General features: G+C 41.0%; 2 protein-coding genes and 1 pseudogene across 2 annotated transcripts in view; 2 read left to right on the forward strand and 1 right to left on the reverse strand.

The window, feature by feature from the left end:
* Positions 1-4,204, forward strand: part of LOC139973557 (uncharacterized) — an 18,977-nt gene extending 14,773 nt beyond the window's left edge. The window contains exons 6-8 of the mRNA XM_071980320.1: positions 302-595; positions 1,644-1,740; positions 2,307-4,204. Of these exons, the coding sequence (XP_071836421.1) occupies positions 302-595; positions 1,644-1,740; positions 2,307-3,099 (1,184 nt within the window). The 3' untranslated portion in view covers positions 3,100-4,204. The remainder of the gene's footprint in view (positions 1-301; positions 596-1,643; positions 1,741-2,306) is intronic.
* A 917-nt stretch (positions 4,205-5,121) lies between these two features.
* LOC139973561 (uncharacterized) lies at positions 5,122-17,075 on the forward strand. Its single transcript, XM_071980340.1, has 4 exons — positions 5,122-5,437; positions 10,290-10,408; positions 13,645-14,020; positions 14,617-17,075. The coding sequence occupies exons 2-4, from the start codon at positions 10,294-10,296 to the stop codon at positions 15,053-15,055; spliced, it is 930 nt and encodes a 309-aa protein (XP_071836441.1). The 5' UTR covers positions 5,122-5,437; positions 10,290-10,293; the 3' UTR covers positions 15,056-17,075.
* LOC139974594 (U2 spliceosomal RNA) lies at positions 6,672-6,751 on the reverse strand (annotated as a pseudogene).
* Positions 17,076-17,355: the final 280 nt, after the last annotated feature.

Below are 17,355 nucleotides of genomic sequence, written 5' to 3' on the forward strand. Positions count from 1 at the left end.
GGGCTTCCCCCCCCCCCAGAAGTATAAGTGTTTGCTCTCATTTTTATATGTTATACTCTTCAATATGAATACATAACAAAGAAAACGATGATGATGTTGATAACTAAGAACATACAGAAAGTCATTTTAGTGCCTTTCTTTAAGCAATCTATTTTGCAAGCGTGTCTTACTCTAACTGTGATGTGCTATATATCTATAGTTCTATATATACTTGTTACACACCATTGAGCGGATGTACATTACTCTGCAATTGCTGCATACCTGTGATATAACAGCGTACTGTTGATTATCTCTCTGTTAGCTACTACAGCGGTGCCACCCCTGGTAACTACCAGACAGGTGAACCTTACTATGCTACCAACCAATGCATCACTTACTACAACAGTGCAACCAACCACGGCGATACCACAAACGACTAACACTTCTTTAGCTATAAACACAACATTAGATATGGTCACGTCGAGTCCATCAACACTCAAAGCAGGTACACAGACGGGCATGACGTCAGCGAATGATGACGTCACATCATCTAGCATGTCTCCAGGGCCACCTATTTTAGCAATCGGTGATGGCGTCATCAGCGAAGAGGTTGCAGGTAATTTATACAACTTTCGATATAAAATGTACAGAAACGCGAGGGGGGGGGGAGGAGTGGAAGAAGCGTGAGGGGGGGGGGCAGAATATCAAGATGGGTGGTTGATAAGCATCTTGACGTATTACCTACAAGAGACAACGAAAAGATGTGTACATTTCCTAAATCGTCAAAACCTACATAATCAATTACATGTACAGCAGTTTAATCGCACATTGTTTCTGATTGTGTTGTCAGACGATTTGGTTTTCTAGCAACTGAATCGCGCCATTTTAGGTTTGAAGAAATATGTCAAACCTTACGTAGTAAAAATTGTTCTAGTTACATCAATAAACCTGTGGAAAAGGGAAAGCAAATGTGTGTTATCTGCAACTAAGGTAGCGTACGCCCATTAAAAGCCCCATTGACTTACACACTAAATCACAAAAGTAATGTCTTCTCTAAGCCTAGATAGAAGTTTTCACTTGCTAAACGCTACCCATCACTGGATAGCTGACAAGTTGGCCTTTCATGGCACCATCAATTTTCCGTACCATGACCATGTAAATTTTTTGCTACGAGAGCCGGAACTTTTCGTCACTTGTAAACAAACCTCTCCACTCAGTGGTAAACAAATTTCCTATACGCTGCTCCTTGGAGGCCTAAAGGGGTCTAAAATTGCCTCAATTGACCCAATTTTTTAACCACATGTGCTTCCATTCATGTTCTTTAACATCAAAGCCACAAAAAAACACATCCTAATTGATAACATAGCAAAAAAGTTGTTCTCCTGTTCCTAATTGGCACTTTTCCTGAAGGAGAACATTTGCCGCGGATTGATATAGAGGCTAATAGGAGTATGCCACCTTAAGTATTAAAGCTTATATTCAGCTAATGTATACATGACTGTGTTATACGTTCTTGGAGAATATTGTACTGCAATTGTTTGATTTTTTTTCGAGGAACATTGGAATACAATGATGTATTTTAGTAGTGGAATGCAATAAACTGTTTTGGTAATAAAAAAGAAATGAAAAAAAAATGTTGTTTCTTTTCCACTTCTGATTTTTAGTAAGTCTCGTATTGGTGGCGGTATTTCTTTTCGCATCGACCTGCCTTCTCCTCTTTCTAACATTGATACTACACTGCTGCAAATGTTGCTGTAACGGGTTTGTACTATAAAACATCGAGAAAAAAAATTATATTTTTTTTTGAAATATTTAAATTTCTCTTATATTCTGTACTCGCATGCGTGTAATTTTTGTTCATGTAAATAAATTAATTTACCCTAATTAGGATGCGATTCTCAATTGTTCTCGGAAGGCAAGATAGGCCTACATGAAAACACAATATCAGCTTTTACGGTTTCTCTCTGAGTCGCACGGCCTCCGAACAATGGCAATTAATTAAAAATACACATTAACGTTTGCAACTGCACGTTCGTTACATTAAATTTGGGATAAACAAAGTTGACTACATGAATAGTTATTAAACTGCTCATTATGTAACCACGATTGTAACCTCGTAGCTTTCCTATCAACATGCAACCGGATACTTTCGTTTGTTTTCTAACATCAAGCAAACAAATGTACATTGTGTGTATGTGGAGAGGGGGGTGGGGTGGTAAGCACGTGGTTCCGTGATGCTCCGGAGGGTGTCAATCTGGAACAGAAAGAGATCATTGTTTTATGTATATTGTATTTTACATTTGTCTTTGTCTCAATTACCTCTCCAGTAATCAACTTCCAGCTCACATCATCTACCACGCCCCCAGTTATATCAATCCAGACGCTAGACTAGCCCCGGAGGAGTACATGCATTTAAACCTGAACGGACGTAGAGGGTCCGTTTCCACGGAGACGGGTACAGAGTTCCTAACTCTGTCCGATAGAGGTGGTACACGTAAATCACAGGACCGTAGTTCATTCAGTAGCTTAAGCGGATCGAGACCGACTACTCGTCTCTTGGGTAGAAGAACTAGCCGAACGTTTCCAGGAGTTCGGGATATTAAGAATTTCCTCCACGATATTCATGTTAGAAGGGTACGGACTTTTAGTTCACACGTGACGGCGGCGGAACTGGACGTGGTTCGCCGCCGGCTTGAGTCGGCAAGCAGAATGCATCCGCACCGGGACAGAACGAGATCTACGATATTACTTGAAAGATCGGGGTCGACTGTCCGACCAGTTAGTGAAATATCGGAACACTTTTATTATAGTCTTTTCCCGGAAGCTCATACCGACTACCCGATGGATTCCGAATCCAGCCGAAGCTCACTCGTAGACTTTCGCGTGGAAGTCCCGGCACGGGTCGGAACTATAGAATTGTTAAGTCACCCTAGTCGGGCACATCGACGACGAACGAACAGTAGCAACCTGAGGATCATATGGACCAGTGAAGGGGGCGCTGTTTCAGACTTGCCACAAGTCGAGTCACAATCGACTCAACAAAACCCAGATACTTCTTCATCTGAAATGGTAGAAAACGAAATTTATGAATCATACTCAGATGACGAAGTAAAATGTTGAACGAAATTTTCAGTCACGAGATGTGATTGGAGCTATACGTACCTAATATATGGAACATAGAGACGGGCCGTTAGATATGAAATATTGACAATCAATTGCTAGTGCGCAGAAAGGGCCTAGTTAAGCCTTCGGATGTGTCAATGCATCCAATAGCGCCATCTGGAGTCTGGCATTACAACGGGGTACAGGATCAGTGGAAACCAGCATTCGAGACCAATTGGACCTTAAAGGTCTGCTGTATAGACCCCATCTATAGCACGCTATCATGGAAGAGTTTCTTAAGATTACGTAATCGACCTGCCTTGGTCGTAAAATGACGTCTTTTCACCAATTAGTCTGCAACGCCTGCCACATATTTTTTCTTGTATGTGGGGCTTTTTGTGAACGCTGTATGATTAACTAGACTGTAGAAATGAACATATTTCCACACATTGTTTTCAAAAAGAGTCTAAAGCTATGCAGGTTAATTGTCGAGCCCTGAAGTCAATTTACGATTGTGGCAGGTCGATTACGTAATCACAAAACATTCCTAGCAATAGCGTGCTATAATTGGAGCCAATAAAGCATATCTTTAATCTCCACTGTGCTCAACATCAATATTGCTGATTAGGGCTGCCGTGAGCATGACGTCACAAGTCGGATGTGACGTCGTCTTTGGACAGTTTGTGAGATTTTCAGTGACATTTACCTTTAATAATGATCCTTAAACGGTAAGGGGTGATCTGGGTAAATCTCACTCATGAAAAGTTTAAGATTGGTGTGTGTTAGTTGGAGCTTGGGGTTGGGATGAGTGGCGGGTGGTTGTGGGGGGGGGGTGAGGTTGCCTACTATGTTGTCTCCATTACCCACCGAGACATAACTTCATTTATATGAATCGTTGCGGTTAACGTTTAAGGAAGGGGATTTCCCTAGGTTATATGAATTTGACGCAAAAGACCCAAATGAAGATCTGCGCATGACACAGACACACCCGTTTTCATGCTAGTATATTTTTAAATTATCGGCGATCATGTGTAACGCACTGACTTGAAAATACACCACTGTTTTAAGTGATTCAGCCTTGTCGATTTCTTTCTCAACTGTTACTCATAATCCGGGGCTACAAGACCCCCTCCCCCCCCCTCCACCAACCCTCTTTGGTTATCGAGCTTTCCGTTTATTCTACTGCTGTCTTATCATTCATGCCTCTACTACATGATCTTTGACATTCGTAATATTTAACCGTCCTCTTGTATTTTTTCATTTGTTTGAATACGTATTTGGGATTTTAAAATTAAACCTCCGATATACGACAGTTCCATAGATTTTTACCTGTAAAGCTAGAAAGTCGAATAAGGGTCATTCATGTTCAAAACTTTCAAAGGGGAATCCTTACTGCATGCAATGAGCCTCAAAGTGTTTTCCCTTTATTGAGATATTGTATGTAATTGGACACTCATTAATGCATGTGAATACTTAATGAAGTAACAACCTTTCAGACATTACTTATAAAAACCTTTCACCAATTTTTACCACAACAAAGAAGAAGAATAAGGTGGGAAGATTTAAGCCGTGTGGCTCGTTAGCATGCTATAGAATTCACTTTATGTTAAAAGTGTAGTTCGTCTATCCATTTTCATGTTTTTTTTTTTTAAATTTCTACTGTGGTATTTTTTATACATGTTTTACCCGTCAAGCAAAGTCATGCCTGCAGCCCTATGAAGTATCACTCCAGGCCGGTAGGAAGAGCAAACATATTCAACTGGGTGGAGGCTATGTGGAGGGATTAAAACTCCCTGACCTGTAGGCCGCTGGTTACCTTACGTAGTGAGACCGCGACTCCTTCGCGACGGTATGAAAAAAAAACAACTTATTATTGTGTAAGCCCCTCTTTTGAGGTCGTTGAAGTGGTGACCCACGCACATGCACGCACACGAGAATTGGCAATTGAATTCATGTCCCCACACAAACAGATAAACACACAAAAAACCCCATTCAATAGGGAATATAAACCCAAGATTCTATAGACTGCGCATACAAGCCATTGTGACGAGAGCACTAGCACTGCTGCGGATATGTACACTCGTTCCACATCGTGTTTATTCGGTTTCTTGTTTTCCATCCTTCGTAGACGGGTTTCTGAATAATCTGTTGCATCCCTTCAATAGGATTAATATTTGAGAGATTGACCGTCGAGAAGGGTTATCTCTCAGTTGTATTCTGTACCTTGTAACGTTTCGAACCATCAGGTATAGCATATAGTTTGTACGCGCATTTACAACTGTTTTACAAGAATTTTCAGCTATCACGAGTGAGGATTTCTGAGGCCGCCATCAATTTTGAGTTTGACAATATCAAGGTGGGTTTTCATATCAAATTGTCTTCGTTTATTGACTTTATTCAGTGAAGTTTTATTTGAGACCAAGTACTAACTATTAGGCCTAGGCCTATTGGTTACTTAATATTGTAAGCGTGATGAATGAACATTCCATCATCATCGTTATAGCTAGGTTAGTGTATTCGACTATACAAGTTAAAACCGAAGAAAATCCAAACAAAGAAGAAAGAAATATTGAATTTTCATCCAACAATTAATGGTGAAATTTACAGAAAATTTTAAATTAATCACCAGTATAAAATCACCCACCATAGACAACCGGGCAGGAAAACCAAACGTTAGTAAACCTATTCACCAAAGCAAAAGGGGTGTGGGAGGGAGTGAGTCAGACCCCTTTTCTCCCATCTTCAAAAGTTTTGCGTGGAATCAATGGTATAGTTAGATTTTTCGAAAATGCGATGTAGGCTATAAGATCTTTCCTATATTGTCATTTGTACGAAAGCCAAATAGTGTCATTCGAAAACGATGATTGTTAATTCGTTCGAACAAATTGTTAATCCGTTGCTAAGAATTAACAAATAGTTGTAACGTATAATTAATTTGTTCTTACGAAATGTTAATTCGTTCTAACGAAAGACGAATTCGTAGTAACGCAATTAGAAACAGTAATAATTGGTAGTAGCAACAGATTTCCGAATGGCATGATAATATTTTATTTTGTGTATGATTGTATCGATGACATTTGTTCAGTGCCTGATACTAGGGAACTGTTTTTAGGCCATGTCCCTATAGCTCAATATACTATTCCTAGCTGTGTATATGTTAGTTTCCTTGATTAAGTGATTGGTTACGTATGTCGACCTATACATCAGAAAGGTTGTGCCGCAGGCAGGTGGGTATTATGGTTATATACATCTAGTTTCCATGGTTTCCCAGCTTCAAACGAGGAGATTTAAAGCCCGGCCAAACGATCCAGAATTGATATTTAAAATTACTTATAATAATTGATAATAAAACGGTCATATCATGACAAAATACACGACAGACAGTGACCCAAACACACTACCCGTACGGAGTGTATCAATAGGCTGTCGTTCATGGGTAATTTGTTTGCACGGCGATGGATAGTATAACACACATCATCTATATAGTCACCCAGGAAAGAACCTGGGCACGAAAAATCAAACAACTGAACGACTGATCCGCTCTCACCCCCAGTCCCATTGCATATCGAGACTGTGACTGTGTGATCATCGTCAGGTCATGTGTATCACGATTCCCCTTGAAGGTGAACAGATACTACACATGATCTTAGCCAAAAGGCCGAGAAGCGATAGTGCATATGGTACACCTTGAAATTGTTCTATACAGCAAACTTACATCTTCTATAGCCCTATAGAGGCTTAGACTTATATAAAAGCCAAGTGGATTTAGAACTGGTTGAAAGAGCAAACAAAGGTAAGTCAGAAACTAGCGGAGAGGAGTCTGCAAATCCTCCTACTGTATAAGTACACTTTATAATGTCACGTAACTCTTGTAGCCGGATTAAACCAGGGAGTTGTTATGGAACAACTCCCTGATTAAACACTGTTGTGTAAGAGGAGTATAATGTACACATCTCCACGGAAACCACATCTTCCAGTGTAAAGAATTCCTACACGTGTGAATGATCTACGATCACTACCGTTGTAAAATAGGGAGAATGTGTAGGTGGGGTGGGGGGGGGGGGGGTAATCATGGGTGAGCTTGCTTAAGAATCGTGACCGGTTCAATAATCCAACCGGCGGCGCTGTGGGGTTTTGAAAGAAGCGGTTTATTTGGCGCATCGGGCGAAACTATGTAGCTCCTTTACGAACAATTTAAGAAATTGGCTTCTTCGACAAGAGTTAACCCTGGGCGGCGCTTTCGGTGTCTCAGACTTAGCAATACACCGGTTCCGAGCCGATATACCGGCAATGGCCAACCTTGGAGTCGATCGTGACGGAATTGTTATTTTACATACCGACGTTCGACACACTGATATTGTCCAATTTTCACGCCCGTTATAAGAATTCCTCGATAGCCTAATTAGTTTGCTTGTGGTTTTATTTAACGTTGCATTCAATCAGTTAAAAATCCAAAATTCAATGACGTATCGGTCTTTTTTTCTGTATTTATAAGTATAATCTATTTCTTGTAGTCTGGCCTCTTTCATCATTTCACAATAGAGATCCTTTTCATTCATGAGATTTGTCACAGAGTTTGCAAAATGTTGATATTTCTGAAACAGAAATTTAGGTCTTTGTTTAGATAGTGTCACGAATGGGCGTGCCAGTGCTTGTGTGCTTCCTGTAGGTTATGAGGCTGAAGTTGGTCAAAGCGTGATTCCTTCCAAATTGATATAAGTTTGTCATTATATATACTTACACCGATCGTTGTATATAGATTAAGCACCGTCCGCAATATGCATACCATGGAGCTGTATAAGCAGTTTGTGGAATTGTCCATGGTGTAACTTACGCTTCATCTAATGATTTTACAACAACCCTCACCACTCCATCCCTCCCTCATCCGCTCCACCCACACTGCAACAACTCATTTCGAGCAATCATGCTAGCAAATTTAGTAAACCTAAAAATCGTGATGAAACACGCCAAGGACAACCATCAAAAAAAATAACTAATGTAAAAATGAATTAACCAACAACTAAAACGACGCCGAGAAAAAAAAAGAAGCGATAAAGAAAGATAATGCCATTGAACATATTATAAGTCACCAAATATCTGAAAAAAAATGCATTGTTCGGTTGGTTTTTGTTACCTTTGAGAATGTGAAGCGCGTGGTTGTCTTTGCACCCCTGTGTTTAGTTTTCTTATCCAGGGTCAAATCCCATTCCGGGGAACAACTCCAGGATCCATTCAAGCGGTTTTTGTTTTATAAAGAATAAGGGTTTATTGATTGTCGGTCGATAGATTACTTTTGTCTTTATCTCTTGCTTGTGTTTGAAAAACTTCGCTAAATTTTGATGATTACGAAGCCATTGTCAAGTGCAGGACAGGCGCGGCGGAACGGAAAAATTATTGGGGGGGCTAATGTGTGCATGGATACTATCTAAGCGGAGCGCCACCATCGATTGGCGCGGAGCGTACAAGAAAATTTGGGGTTTTTTCAAATCCCCAGATGGCCGGAAACGGCACTTGCCGAGTGTTTTAGCCCTAAAATATGGGTCTCAAGCCTGCAATTTCTCATATTGCACGTAAAAGTCTGTAAAAACATTGTAATTTGTATATTCGATGGTGTTTTAAGAGAGTAGCAATTACTCGTAGTGTACTCGCAAAGACGTTTTTGAGTGTAGAAAGAGCAGTGGCGGAGCTAGGGGTATTGGTCAGGGGGGCAAGAATGGTCTGTAGGGGCGCTTTCGACACTATCTAAGCGGAGCGCCACCACAGGTTGGCACGGAGCGTACAGAAAATTTTTGAATAAAGATACTCCCTAGATTGCAGGTAATGACCCCAAGGGCGGCGGAAGCACTTTTAATCTGGGGGGGGGGGGCACCGACATCGAAGGGCACTTTGCAGAAATTCGATGGGAATGATACAGCCTTATATATAGTACCCTTTATAACTCTTATTGTATTATCTTATTTGCGTATACACATCACTCCATCAACGCTCCCCCCCCCCCACCCTCAAGGAAAATATGCATATTAGCACTGCAATATCCAATGCGCAAATTGGGAAACAAGGAACAAGTTTTGTTTTGAGTAAAAACGAGGTGAAATCATGCTAGTTGCTAATGTAGGAATCTTCCGAATAAGAGTTTATTTCTTGATAATATCTTAACAACTTTTTTCCATTCGAAATAGCTTTGAGTTTGACCCGCAGAAATACATTAGAAGTCAGGGGCGTAGCCAGGATTTGAAAGTTGTATACACGACTATATGAGCGGAGCGCCACCATCGGTTGGCGCGGAGCGTACAAGAAATTTTTTGGTTTTACAAACCCCTCAGATGGCCGGAAACGGCCCTTCCCGAGTGTTCATTCTGGTTCCCTGGCGTCTTGCTAACTTGAGACACCTCAATTTTTATGTAGAAAAAGGGCACATTTTTAACCTGAGGAAAAGTGGGGGGCACGTGCCCCCTGTGCCCCCCCGGTTCCGCCGCCCTTGAATGACCCTTTCCGGGCCCTGCTAATTTGCAGATAAACGGAGAATAAATAGGTGGCGTCGCCATTGTGTCGGAAAATTACACCAACAGAATATGACAAATGTCAATAGGTATATGAGAGCGCAATAAAATAGTCAATAATCGCGAATAAGTGAAAAGTAGTGAAAAGCTGAAAAGGGCGCCAGCAGTCCATTTGAGTCCGTCAGGGGGGGGGGGGCATCCGCCCCTGACTGTATATATGAACGCTCCGCCACTAAGAAAGGGAATGTTGGAGAACTGGCTGAAATGAGGCAAGTCATTGGCCTAAGACGAAGTTGTGTTACGCTTACCGGTACTCACACTCACTGCTTCCACTTTTCACGGGGCGTGAAGACGCGGTTGGGGTGACAATGTGGTCTGTAGCCAGGGGACGGGCCGAGGGTCCCCCAGCAATTACTAAAATTATTACACCTATATAATATACGTGTGCATTGGACAGATCGACAAGTATGCATTGAAAAATGAGCAGATGCACGTTTCGGAGCCTTGGTAAATATTGGGGGGGCTTATCATGCATTTGCCCCCTCAACTTTTTCATTGGGGGGGCTGAGCCCCCCCAAGCCCCCCCAGTTCCGCCGCCACTGGTGCAGGATATACGCATGCGTCAGGTTGTGACTTTTACGGTCGTATATCTAAATTGCATCATATGTTGAATTTTGTCTTTTACAACTTTATTCTTTCCCACTGTAGGAAAATGGCGTCAAGCACGAAGTCACAAGACGGCGTATGGATAACATTTGCGTGTATTGCTACCTTAGCATTCATCGTGGTTCAGGGATTTAGTTTTCTTGACTTTGGTGAAGAAAACGGTGAGTAACAGTAAACGGCTTTAAATGGGGGAAGGGGTGGCGGTAGGGCGGGGGAAGGGTGTCATACATTGAGTTCAAGCAGCTGGTTTGAGTTCCGTAAGGAAACGCAAACCAGACTACACTGCAAGGAGCACACTTTGGCATGCACTAGTCTATATATCTCCAGTCGTTAATACCGACGGACTAGTTTTATTATGACCGGTGTGGTCACAACGAGTGGGTTTCTCTCATATTGTATCCCGATATCGTCCAACGAGCTAAGAGATATCATCAAAATAAATCCAGTATATTAGCGTTATTCGATACATGCGTGTATGTGCACAACCACCCGCCCATTTCCCCTACCTGAACAAAAGTGATTTTCGTTTTGTGGTAACAAAGTTTATTTTAAAATAAAATAAAACTGTTAGCAAACTGCTTATCCAGTAAAGAGGCTGTGTTGGAGAATGTGTAAAAGTAAGTATGCCTGACGTTTCGATCCTAGAAAGACTCCACCTGATTCTGAACCACCATCCTCAACTGCAGTTGTTAACTTATCTTCTTCTACTCTTACCAGTACATACCTTAGGCTTCTATCCAAAGGACTCAACTTCTGTCCCACTCCTCCGTCCCTTGATCAAGCGGAACTGAGTGAAGATCTTGCTCATTTCTTTCGCAGAATTCGCCTTCGTGAGTTTTTCCTAAATGATCCTCCAACTGAACGGGAACCCTTCTACAAGAAAAATTCTTGGATGCCTCGTAAGAACAGAGTCCCTGTTTTAGAAGCCTTCACAAAAGTCGTCAGCTCTGGGACCTCTCCGCAGAACACACGAAAACCTCCCAAGAGATGAGCGTACAGCACTCTCCTTACTGATGTCTCACAGTGACATTATCATCAAGTCAGCCGACAAAGGTTCTGCAGTTGTCATCCAGGATCGATAGGATTACATCAAGGAAGCCATGCGCGATCTCTCCAACAGCGATATTTACACTCTTCTTGATTCTGATTCCACAGTTATTTTCTCCCAGCAGATAAAACAGACCATCACTGATATGTACCAGCGGAACCAGATATCTAAGAAGGCTGTTTCTTTCCTTTCTCCCACAGACTTTAAGGCAGCCAGGTTTTATCTTCTGCCCAAAATTCACAAGCCTGGTAACCCTGGTAGGCCTATCATCTCAGGCAATGGGTCCCCACCGAGAAGATATCCTTGTTTGTGGACCACTTCATCAAACCTCTAGTTCCCCAGATTAACTCTTACATCTATGACACTCCAGACTTCCTCAGGAAACTTGAAGATATCAAGAACCAAATCCCTAGTACAGCCATCATCGGTACTTTCGACGTCACTTCTCTTTACACTAACATCCCTTATGCTGAAGGTATCGCAGCCACGTGTGAAGCCCTGTCTAAGAAGGCCACCGTTACCCACCCATCTCTGACATCAAAGTTCTCATGCAACAGGTTCTCACCAAAAACAACTTCACGTTCATGGACAAGCATTACCTTCAAAGACACGGGACTGCCATGGGTACCAGGATGGCTCCTTCCTTTGCCTGCCTGTTCATGTCTAGCCTTGAAGAACGCATGCTCAGTACAGCCCCCCTGCCGTCCTCTTATCTGGTGGCGCTGCATTGATGACATCTTTTTCTTTTGGACCAGTGATGAGGAAAGCCGGCTCACCTTCATTAATCACATCAATTCTTTCCACAGCACCATCAAATTCACCTCTGATTGCTCTCACCAACAGGTTAAATTTCTCGATGTGACTGTTCGCAAGGAACACGGTTCTCTCTCTAAAGACTTATACACCAAGCCCACAGACAAACACCATATCTCCATTCTTCAAGCTGCCATCCCCGTCACTGCAAATCTGGAATTGCCTACAGTCAAGCACTTCGTCTTCGTCGCATTTGCTCTAACAATTCCTCTTTCATTCGCCATACAGATGCTTGGGAAAAACACCTTACTGCCAGGGGACATAGTGCCAGAAGGGTGCGTGAAGCCATTCAGAGAGTCCGCTCCCTTTCCAGATCATCTTCGTTAGCAGTGAAGAACAAAAAGGGACTCGATTGCGACAACAAGCTCCCCCTGGTTGTTAACTTTCCACCCAAATCTTCCTCCTCTTCAGCAAAACACCTCTAACAACCACAACATTCTCTTCACTTCAGATAGACTCCCTGAAAAACCCATCATTGCCTACAGACGACTACACAACCTACGAGACCTTCTTGTGGGTGCTGCTGTTCCACCTCTTACTTCTAATCCTACACCCATTCAGCATGGTACTTTCAAATGTGATCTAACTTCGAGATGCATCATCTGCAGCCACCACATTGCTGATTTCAATTCCATCTCCAGCCACAGCATGCAACTCACACACAAGACTAAGGATCACATCGCTTGCACAACCACTAATGTCATATATCTGATCTTTTGTAGAGTTTGCGGCATCCAGTATGTTGGCGAAACCAAAACCACCCTCAAGAAACGGTTCTATGGTCACAGATCCACAGTCAACACCATGAAGACTGAGACCCCAGTTGGAGAACACTTTAACCCTCCCAACCATACCATTAACGTCATGTCCCAACAGGGCATTGAATCTTTAGGTAGCCGTCCTGACCTAGTACGAATCAGCGGAGAGAGGCGTGGATGCAACGCCTTCGCACCATTCAACCTCATGGGCTCAACATTCAGGAAGGACATGACTAACTTTTCTTCTGTTCCCCCCTCCTTCTCTCCTATTTTCCCCCTTTCATAACTCTCCTCCACCCTTTTCTCCATACCTTTCTGTCTTTGTCCTTCTCCAGTTTATTCCCTACCCCTTCCATTAATACTCTCTTTGTCCCTCCACTGTTTATCTCCTACCTCTCTTCTTCCCCTGTTGGTTTCTTCTTTCTCCTCTCCATCCCTTGTCTACTAGTACCCTTACATATATCTCTTTGTGTTCACCATGCTCATTAACCTGTCTGTATTCTGTGTGTTTTTGTCCCTTCTGTTACTGTTACTTGTCATTTAGCCTTTGAAGAAGATCCTGCTAGGATCGAAACGTCAGGCCAACTTACTTTTACACAAAGTTTATTTTAGTGTGTCAATGAGACATTCATCTTTATCAACATTCCTGGGGAAAAGTTTTTTCTTTTAGTTAACTTTCAACATTATATGCCAATGTATATTGGTTTATTTTGCTGTTGCGTGTTGATTATTCATGATTCTACATTACCATAATGGCTATTGTTTTATTTGTTTACAGATAGATTTGAGTCTTCAACGGGAAACATATCGGACCGTTTCGACACAGAGATCACCCCAGCCGGATGGACCTTTTCCATATGGGGAGTCATTTACATATTCCAAGCCCTTTGGATTATTTATATCCTAATTAGCATCTGTCGAAGGACCGAGTCGGGCCCTCTCTACAAAAACCCGATGATTGTTAGCGTACTCTTCCTCGCTGTGTACGCCCTCAATATGGCACTCAACGTCAGCTGGTTACTACTGTGGGACCGGCTTATGTTTGAGGTCGCTCTTGCGGTATTGATTCTGATCACGTTCACTCTCTACGTCTGTCTGATTGACTATCACATCAGAATCAACAAGAACGTCAAACAATTGGCTAAAGGGAACAAGTAAGTATAACAATATTGCAGTGTTCTGATTCCCAAAACAGAACAAAGTAATTCATTATCATGCGCCATAGCCATGTATGCTTACAGGCAAACACATCACTGTATACTGAATGAGCTCTCACACAAGAATGCATTCTTTGTTCGAAATTTTAAAGATGATTTTTTGAAAAGTAGCTAGAAAAACATCCTTATACGAGTTTTCTTACATCGATAATTCATGAATTAAGGGGGAATAATTAGACTTTACCACGTCGATTTAATTAGCATTAACTATCTCATAAATAAGATCTCTGAGATCAAAAGAAACGGTATCCTATATGGTATAATGTAAGGTATAATATATGTTATACTATATGATACACTGTATATTATACTACATAGTATACTATATGTGGAAACTATTTGGTATATTATACGGTTTACTATATGATAATCTATTGGTATACATATAGTATAATATATGGTATAATTTATGGTGCACTATATGGTATCCTATATGGTATACTATTGGTATAATATATGGTATTCGATATAGGATTCTATATGGTATTATATATGGTACTCTATGTGGTATTATTTTCTTATTTTCCATACAGATTAGATCTCTTTCTCTTCCGCCTGTTTCTCCAAAATGGCGTCTCCATCTACGCTACCTGGTGCACCATAGCAACGCTTATCAACTTGACTATCGTGTTAGTGTACACTGTAGGCCTGGAACAGCAAGTCGCTTGTCTTATCTCTCTATCCGTCCTGGCTCTGGAATTGGTCGTCTTTGTGGCTCTTGATATGTTTGTCTTTGAACGTTACCTAAGGTACACCTTCTCCACTTACCTGACGGTCCTATGGGCCCTCTCAGGTAGCCTGGCAGCCAATTGGGACCCTACCAAACCCCACTCCATCATGTCTGTGATCCTGCTAGGATTGACGGCTATATTGTTGGTCACGAAATTAGTCCTCACCATCATTAATTCACAGACAAAACCTCTCTACGTTAAGGATATTATTCCTACCAGGCAGCCAGAGAATTCAGCTTAGAAGAGGTATATCCCGTCTTTACCACTTTGATAGTTACATCCTGTAGTGAATTGACAAGCAGTGGGAAAGGAAAACGGGTGCAGACCCTACCAAATGAACCTCTTGTTGTCAAAAACGAGATAAAGGTGGACCAAGTAAGACACTAGCCACCCCTTACCCTACTACATAGTCACTATGTTTTCAACAACTTGTACAACGGTACAGATATGTTTCCCTGAACATTGATTCGTTTATCATCACAAACTTTACAGCTATCTCATATAATTTGTGATTAGGCCTAAACGTCCACTCTACACTATAAGAGTTCATTTGATAATGATAGAAGAATCCTGTGAGTCAATACTACATGTACGCCTGTATTTGGAAGAGGCGAAATATTTGGCTAAAACCTGGTTGAACTTGTTGGAATATTGCTGTTCGTGGAGCAAGCACTTAACCGCCTAAGTTTATCTTTAGTATCTTTCAGTGGCATATTATTATCATTATTATTATTCTTATTATTATTAGTATTACACCGGTGTTTATATAGCGCAAAATCCCAGGGTTCAATGCGCTTACCAAAACAAATACAAACATACAATTGAATACACTTAACCATAGGTTTGTTTGAAATTTCATTAATACGTTATTTTCGTAAGTATTTTTTTTTTGTATATCAACAATATATAGATAGAATATATAGATAGAAATAGATAGAATATATAGATAGAAAATTAGAAAACAATGTATAGTTAGAAAATTTGGTTTATCAACAATATATAGATAGAATTCTCATCTCGCTTTTCCTTTGTTTCCCTCTCCCTTTGTTAATGATGAATATCCATCTTGAACTTCCCTGTGTTATTATACAATAAAGATAAAATCTGACAACCAACAAACTAAACTAGTAAATTATCAAAGTTTGCAGCCAGGTTTTTCCCCCAAATTGAAACTGCTGTTCGCTTTAGGTTGTCACTGACCAGCAGCTTTCCCCAAATCTTACCAAATTACTCAGAATTGTTCTCTTTTTCAATCGATAAAAGTATGATATCCTCTTATTGATTTATTCAATTATTGACCATTACGTTATGAGTCAGTGATCAATCCCAGGCTGGGATCGGATGGTGGGGGGGGGGGGGTTGTGGTGTAGGCCTACAACCCCTCCCTTCTTTCAATCACAAACAAAACATCAAACGCAGCTATAAGCACAACTTTGAGTTATAACTAAGTTTCTATTGTCAAGTTTACAGTCTAATTTACGCATGGCTTAGAATGAGCCATTCTCCTTAATTTTTTTCTTTTCAGGCAAGGGTACCCCATAATCCTCCCAGTAGGAATCGCTATTAACGAACCCAGGACAACATCCCATAATTAATAAAGTACTGAATCCGTCCCTGATTGTATTCAATTCTGAAGTTCGCAGTTCAGTTATAGTTCATTAACCACGTAACAAAACGTGTGCTTACTGCTATAGGCATCATCATATGAATACTTGATTACTGAACTTATGACTTCATTATTTGAAATGCTGCATGCTTTACTAGTTATATCAAGCTTCAATGCACATATCCAGTCATTATTGTTGGTCTATAAGATAAAGATGACGGCCATGAACAACCTCGCCAGACAGCTTAGACAAATCTGTTTCCCTTTGGGAGATAAATCATATTCAATGTTCCCTCACACATGGCCTGGAATACCTGATGAAGTCTACATATGATGACATCATAAAGCCACATGTGCTCCACTGAATTGCTTACGTGTTTCTTTATTTATTACAGTGTTTTCTGTAATTAAGATGAGTTTTCCAATGCTGAATATAACACATTGAGGCTATAATGATGCCATATCAGTGTCAACACTGTTTACATTCTACCTTGGAAAATATGACAAGAACAAGCAACGAGAGAGTAAACTGTTTCAGGCCCTAGTTACGTCACTATGACATCACAGATTTACATGTGCTCCCAAACGGAACAAAATATTCCCTAGCTTTTTGGGTGAGTTTTTCTTCAAAAAATAAAATCTGACATAAAGCTTATGATGACTGTTGCGTTCGTGACCCCTTTAAGAGTAACTTAATGTCGGCTATTGTTTTCACTTTTTACAGTTTTCGAGAGGATAATGTAAGCATAACAGCGTATTGTTTTTTGCCTCTCTGTTAGCTACTACAGCAGTGCCACCCCTGGTAACTACCAGACAGGTAAACCTTACGATGCTACCAACCAATGCATCACTTACTACTTTCCACAAATTACTTATAAAAACCTCCCACCAATTTCTACCACAACAAAGAAGAAGAATAAGGTGGGAAGATTTAA

The sequence above is a fragment of the Apostichopus japonicus genome, chromosome 9 (assembly GCF_037975245.1).
Source record: "Apostichopus japonicus isolate 1M-3 chromosome 9, ASM3797524v1, whole genome shotgun sequence".
Lineage (NCBI taxonomy): Eukaryota > Metazoa > Echinodermata > Holothuroidea > Aspidochirotida > Stichopodidae > Apostichopus > Apostichopus japonicus.

Bases quoted from the DNA above. Each gene is read 5' to 3' on its own strand.
- LOC139973561 (XM_071980340.1), top strand. From the start codon at position 10,294: ATGGCGTCAAGCACGAAGTCACAAGACGGCGTATGGATAACATTTGCG. The intron at 10,409-13,644 runs GTGAGTAACAGT...ATTTGTTTACAG, and splicing joins TGACTTTGGTGAAGAAAACG to ATAGATTTGAGTCTTCAACG. The intron at 14,021-14,616 runs GTAAGTATAACA...TTTTCCATACAG, and splicing joins CAATTGGCTAAAGGGAACAA to ATTAGATCTCTTTCTCTTCC.